This window comes from Gavia stellata, chromosome 19, assembly GCF_030936135.1.
Source record: "Gavia stellata isolate bGavSte3 chromosome 19, bGavSte3.hap2, whole genome shotgun sequence".
NCBI classification, from domain to species: Eukaryota; Metazoa; Chordata; class Aves; order Gaviiformes; family Gaviidae; genus Gavia; species Gavia stellata.
The window spans coordinates 2,672,472-2,679,314 of NC_082612.1; the positions used below are offsets into that span (position 1 = coordinate 2,672,472).

A 6,843-nucleotide genomic window follows, 5' to 3' on the forward strand; every position below is an offset into this window, starting at 1 on the left:
CAGGACTGCCAGCTTAACAGGCAAAATGAGATCAGCTTTACTCTTGTCAGTGCTGACAGACATACACCTCATCTAATCAGGGCAGCCAGGAACAAAGACAGCAGAGGGACCAGCTGTAAGCTCCTCTGTGCCTCTGCAACCTAAGGGCCTTGTACTTTTTAAGTGCTTGTACACTTCATTTAGGTTACGTTTAGTCAGATAAGGGAACGCAGGGATAGAGGGGGAAACAAGACAAAAGCCATCCTCTTCCCACCAACCTCCCACCCCAAGTACAAATAGCCTTAAAAAAAAAAAATCACAACTTATTTGACAAGGCAAAGCATCAGCAAGACTTGTCTCATCCTTTGCCTAGTAAATACATCCTATCCTGTAAATAATGTAGTATATGTAGGGCAGGAATTATAGAATTATAAGCACCATTACCTGTGCCCCTGTTAGTGTCAAATGAGATAGTCCTGCAGCGTGGCCACACTCTGGCCACGCAGGGTGCATGCTCTCTCTGTCCTACTCCCACACAGGAGATCGGTTGCAGCAACCCCTTCCCCACCCTCCCAGCCAGTGCTTAGTGGGAACTTTTGCTGAACTTTTTCACTGCAGCAGCACCCTTTGGTGTTCCCCAAACTCACATACCTCCCCAGAGGGACAGGTGCCCAGAAAGCCTCCTGCTTTTTTGCCCACCAAGTCACCAAGCTACAACTCATGCCCTTCTGGCAGAGCTGCAAGAAGGCCTCCATAACAAGGGTTATCAGACAGCAGAGATAAAAAGGACATCAGTAAAGTAGGAGGGTCTCCCCTCCAAAGCAAATCCCTGCATCACTCATGGGAATGCCCAGCTCTGGGGCAGCTGCTGCAGTACAGATCTGGACAGTGTTACTGCCACGCAGCAATTGCGCTGACAGGCACAACAGGCTTGCAGCCTGTCAGCCACTCATAAAATGCCTTCAAATGGCCAAAATACTCTGCAGAGTGGAATTGCCCCTACCCAAACAGCTGGCTCAACTGCTCAGCTATTTAAAGGAACAGCAAATGCAGCCCTGGCCTACAACAGCCCTGCTGAGAGAGATTAGCCAACAGGAGTCAAATTTCACCACTTCAGCAGCATTTGGCTAAAGACCACCTCACCAGCACAGTCAGTTACCAGCTGAGCTGCACTATTGTACCTTCAGTGATCACGGAGCCAGCCCCCAAACTTGGGCAGCCTGCCCAGGCTCCCCACCCTCCACAGCAGGCAAGACTTCTTTACCTTTCATCAGGTCCTCAAATGCTGCAGCAGTCCCAACTTGAGCCCTGTCTTGGATAGGCATGGCTAGCAGGCAGCTGGGGAATAGCAGTAGCAGACACTCCAAGGCATTGCACGAGCAGAGCAAAGAGGTTGTAAGCAGAAGAGACTGCTTACTAAGCTTTTTTTGTTTCAGTCTGCCTAACTGCAGCTAGTTGTGCTTGGTCCAGTCAGGATTTACTACCTCTAGTAACCCTGTTTGATACAGCCCTCAGGCTGCAGTTGGAGCTTAGCAGCCAAGTGTTACAGACACTGACCCACAGGCTGCTACATACTTTGTCACCCATACCTGCCATGTTGCCAAGCCACCAACTTTGTGATACAACATGATACCAGGTCTCTAACAGTGTCAAGACCACAGTTCATGATCCTCTCAAGGCCTCACTCCTAAGCTTTCTGTCAGGTTTCACCTTACATTCCATGTCTTTTCCCCTAGCAAGTGCTGTTAGCCTGACTTGCCTGCTCTTCTCTACTCCTTAAGTACACTAGTGCCAGCCTGCAGTGCACCCGGCTGCTGAGCATGTTTTTGGAAAGCAAAGCTATTTGCGAGAGCACAAGCCATGCCCTGTTCCCTGTCAGACCCCCATCCCCAGCAAGAAGATAGGAGCAGCACGTCATCATTGGGGATGGCACAATGCACGCACAACACACACTTGTTAGAGCTTCCCTGGCGGGGACTAGTCCCAGAGTTCAGAAACTGAACAGCCAGCGACCCCTCACTGCAGCAAACAGGGTCAAGGGAGCAACTACTGCTAAAGTAGCTTTATTCAGTCAATCATGCTTTGCCTGGCATGTGGTCTAACTCAGTATCAGCTGCAAGGCCACAGTTTAAGTAGGCACATAGATGGATACGTACTCCTTCCCACTACCCACCCCTGTAGCGCACACAGGAGCAAGCAGATTAGAGCAGAAAACAGCAGAGGAAGCAGCCATTGCAAGTTTGGGTTTATTTCACTACGCAGAGGGAAGAAAACAAAACAAACCAAGCTATAGCTTATCACTGAACTTGATGGCTTTGACTTTAAAGTCACCCTCCACAGCCAGGTATTCGATTTTCTCCATGCCCAGCCGATTAGGGAACTGGAACTCCGCCTCAGGCAGCTTCACCATTGCCTCTGTTTCATTGAAGGAGATGCAAATCTGTAGAGAGCCACAAGAAGGAAGGCTAACACATCACAGCTCACAAGCCTCACTCCCCAGTACCTCCAGTCTGCAGGCAGGACAGATGAGGTGGCTGCTGGTGTCACAGCCATGCTCCCTAGCTCAGCCTCCTCCCTGCCCAGCAGAGGCATGGAGGGGAGGACACTTGTTTGCTCTGCCCCAAGGTCAGCTCCAAGCTTCTACAACGAAGGGATGGGCCAGACCCTGTCTGAATCTCAGATCAGTGTTTTAGTTGCTCTTACTTGCATGCCTTGCAAAGGAAGGCCAGAGTGGAGCACTTAACGCATCTGAGCTGTTGGGTATTGACTTGAGCAGAGCGGGTCTAGACAATGGGCTGGCTTTAGTTGTGAGGCTCTTCCCGTGTTGCTTAGTCCCCTCCCCATGCCTGCTCCTTCTCCACCACAGAGGTATGAGGCAGCATTAAAAAGCTGTGCCCTTGGCCCATCAGTGTTCTGTGCCAGGGCCTTGCACACACCCCTGGGATCTCACCTCGATCTTGTCACCGTGCTGGAAGGGAAAGTCAGCCTTCCTGTCCTCCTCACCCCACGTGCCATCCTCCTTCGAATTGCACACAATGGTGTTGACATCCCCGTGGCAGTCAAAGCGAGGGTTGAAATGCAGCATGAGGGTGCTGCTGTTCTTCCCTACATTCACAGCAAACCTGGGGAAACAGAGAGGCAGTGCGAAGGAGGTGCTTGCACAGCAGCTCCAGCTACCCAGTGCTGACCAACTGAATGCAGCCGGAGCTCAGGCTTTCCCCAGTGCCACATCCATCCATTTGCCATCTCCTCACTCACCCTTTGGCATCAGACAGGATCTTCCCTTTGATCTTGATGCACTCACCAGGCTGGATGTCCAGTTGATTAACAACCAGTCCCTGCAGGGCCAAACCACAGGAGTTAGTCTGTCCCAAGGCAAGCCTACCAGCAGTGCTTGAGCCCAGACACAAACCAGCCCTGGCAGACCCAAACGCACTTGCAGTTTCACACCAGATGAAGGGCTGAGTCCAGCTAGTTGCCTGTCTCAGCCCTCTGACCAGGAATCCTAGTTCACAGCCACCACACCATTAGCATCTCCCACCCCACTAAGCCATGTAAGCTGACAAGGAGGTGATTCAAGCCAGCGTAATAAGAGTAGGGTACAGGCACTGCTTTACCAGCTGCTACAGAAGACATCCTTGCAAGCAAGCTTGCACCTTCAAGTCAGCAGTGGCCAGAGCCATTAGCACAGGATTAGCGTTAGTTACAACACTTTTCTAACACTAGGTCTGTCCCCCTTCCCTAGGTGGGTCTCCAAGAGACAGGAGCCACCCAAAAAGTTTCTTGCCTTGACTTAAAGGAGCCTACACAGAGAGAGGGGTTAGTGGAGCCCACTTCTGTCTGCAGCCCAGCAAAGCAGAGCAAACACCCCCCAGGCAGCTCCTGCTGCAGAGAAAAGGGCTCGATCCTTTCCTCCAAGCCAGATTATTCACTCCCCCAGCCACATACCCCCAAAATAGCACTTAACATCACCAGCCTCCCTCAGCTAAGAGGAAGATGCTGTTTGGTGAGGTCAGGCCTAACTGAAATCATGCTTTGCTACCCGTGCTCCAGGCCCAAGTGCAACAATGCTGAGCTCCACTTAACCACGTGCCAGATAAGGCAGGGAGACTAATTTCAAATTAGGTGTATTGTTCACTTGGGCGAGTTCTCCTTGCCTGGCTTGTGCAGGGCCATGCCCAGCACCTGCCCTGGAGCCCAGTACTCCTCTAGGACTGTGACCCAGCCCCAGCAGTGCTTGTCTTTGTGCCTACTCCCTGCTCTGCCCATGGCACAGACTGCTGAAGCCAGATTTCCCCCAGTCACTAAACTGCTTATCTTCACGGCACTAACGTTGCCTTCTGGCTCTATTTCTAGTACACTGCTGGAGCGCAGCCTGAAGCATGGCCTCAGTGCCCAGGGGGTCTTTTGAGGAAAGGAAAGTTGGGGGGGCAGGGGTAGGTCAGAATACACTGCCATCCTGCTTTCCTCTGCTGTTGCACTAAGAGTTAGCCCAGTCCTGTACCCAAAAGGCACTTTTCCAGAAGGAAAACACAAAAGTTTAAGGAAAAAAGGTATAAAGGATATTCAGACTGTAGAGTTGCAAACAGTGCCAGACCTGTAGAGTACTCAGAGATACAAACATGCATTAGAACAGCTTCCCTGCTTAGATAACAGGCTAGAGAAGGGGACAAGAAGAAAAACGGCTGGTCAGCCCTAACTATTCCTCCCACAGCCATACATCAGCCCAGCATTTCCTCTCAGCTAATCCTTTTCTCCTCCTACCTCTGGCAGCAAGCCCAAGACCCACACGCAACCAACCCCTAGTCCCACTTGGCACACTAGTCCAGCTCAAAGAAGGCACTCACTTGCTCCATGCTGCAGATACCAGCCCCACCAGGCAGGACACCCCTGAGCCCCTGCTCCACAGCCCAGCGTGAGTCAGCGCTCGGCTCCCGCAGCTTAAATCACTTGGGCAGGACCATCACATGATGGGGGGGGCGAAGAAGGGGATCAATTGCAGCTGTTTGGGGCTGGAGCTTTGCCAGCCATTTAAAGAGGGCAGCGGGAGATCTCCATTGATATTGTTCTTTGCAGGCAGGATGCGTATGATTTTAAAAGCTAGTGATTGTTTGCTTCTGCGTGATCCTAGAAATCCTTGCTGTAAGCTCTTCTAGCTGCTATGCAGTGTATGTTGGCTCTTATCCCGGGAGCCCGAGTGTGGCTCTGTGCCTGCAGCGAGGTGGCTGCTTTTTGTTAAGTGATCCCTGTCTAAAATCAGGGTTGGAGTCCTCATGTTACTGCTGCAAAGTGACTGCCTCTGAGAATATGCGTGTACGCATCCTCACAGCTCAGCCTCGTGTCTGCAAGGAGCCCCTGGGTACAAATCATCACTACTTGCAGCTAACTGAAACCCAAGGGTTTGTTATATTCTATGTCTGAAAGTTCAGGTTGTTTGTGTGGGGCACAACTAGATGTGAGAATTCAGGCTGCAGCTTTTGAAAAGTAGCGTGATCTCACTGGTTCCATTCCAGTTGCAAAAGACTCCAGAGGGAAAAGAGAAATGCTTTGTTAGCAGAGGAAGAGGCTGGGCCGGGCTGAGTGCAGCCGGCAAGAAAGGAGGCTGCTTTCCCAGCTAGTCCCTAAGCCTGCTCTTCCCCTTTACCATGTCCCTTAAAAGCACACAGCATCACTGCCCCGAGGGTCTTTGCAGGGAGGTAAAGGTGGGAGCAGCTGCCGTGCTTCATGGGTCTGTGTGACTGGATCAGCTGGGTGCCACTTGTAGCTTTGGATTGGCTTTAGCAGGGTGCTCAGGCCTCTGTGCCTCAGTTTCCCTCATACATGAAGTGACATAAATGACATGCAGCTTCATAATCACACTTGTAAAACTTCAGTCAGAGCTGCTATATAAATGCAGCGTGCTGCTTGTTGGTTAAGCCATGACTAGCCTGTGAGATGCCTATCTGCCGATAACTTTAGGAAGGGCTGCACAGGGCAGCTTATGAAACAGCGCAGGAATTTATGGCTAGGTAGCAGGAGGAAACACGCTGCCCCGCAGGAGGCTGCTGGAATTTCATTAGAGCGTGCTCGCTGTTATACGAACAGCATCCTGACTCCTGACACCATCCTTTGCCCCAGATCTCCCGCACACCCATTTCTGAACATTCCCGTGGCATTTCAGCATCCCATATGACTCCGGATGAATCAAAGCTGAGCTGCGTTTGAACTAGAAAGTCACAAGCCTGAATTGGAGCCCTGTGACTGGGGTATATAAAAGAGGGCAAAATGCTGACTGAAAGTGCTACAGGGAAAATCCCGCACACACTCTGGCCGCCAACTAGCTCCCTGGCCGTGCTACACATACGCAAGAGCCGCGCTGAAGTCCGGCGATAACTGCAGGAGCAGAGCTGGTGCAGGTAGCAAATGCCATAGAGAGCAGGCCCCTCCACGGGCAGTACGGAGAAAGCCCAAGTAATTCCACCTTAAGTTTGCCCCTGTCTCTAGCATGATGTTAGCTGGGATCACGTGTTACAGATAGGCTTTAGGCCCTGCTTTCTGTGCGCCTGAGTTGCTGTGCAGTTGTTCCCCTGTTTGCTGCCACGTGTGAGGGGTTGAGCAAATTCTGTTCGGTCGAGTGGGTTTTTGTATTTGCTTTCCATTCAGCTCCGTGAAATCCCAGGAGACTTCTCTCCTCCTTTCAGTGCTGCAGCGTTTCTGGAGAGAGAGCCGCTGGCGAGGGGAGTTGTGGTGCTGGGGCAGTGCAGCGCAGGAGCATTGGCCACTCTGAGTCCCCTGCTGAAATGCACATTTCTTGTGAGCTGCTTTTCTGGCCTGAAGTCTCCTCCTCCGACCCTTTCGTTCAGACAGGGAAATACCTTTCTAATA

The 6,843-nt window shown here is 51.6% G+C and overlaps 1 protein-coding gene across 1 annotated transcript; it reads right to left on the minus strand.

Moving 5' to 3' along the window:
• Positions 1-2,205: 2,205 nt before the first annotated feature.
• LOC104258121 (16 kDa beta-galactoside-binding lectin) lies at positions 2,206-4,943 on the minus strand. The gene is given in 4 exon segments (XM_009813096.2): positions 2,206-2,419; positions 2,930-3,101; positions 3,238-3,317; positions 4,827-4,943. Coding segments are annotated over 4 exon segments (522 nt in total). The 3' UTR covers positions 2,206-2,266.
• Between the last annotated feature and the right edge of the window lie 1,900 nt (positions 4,944-6,843).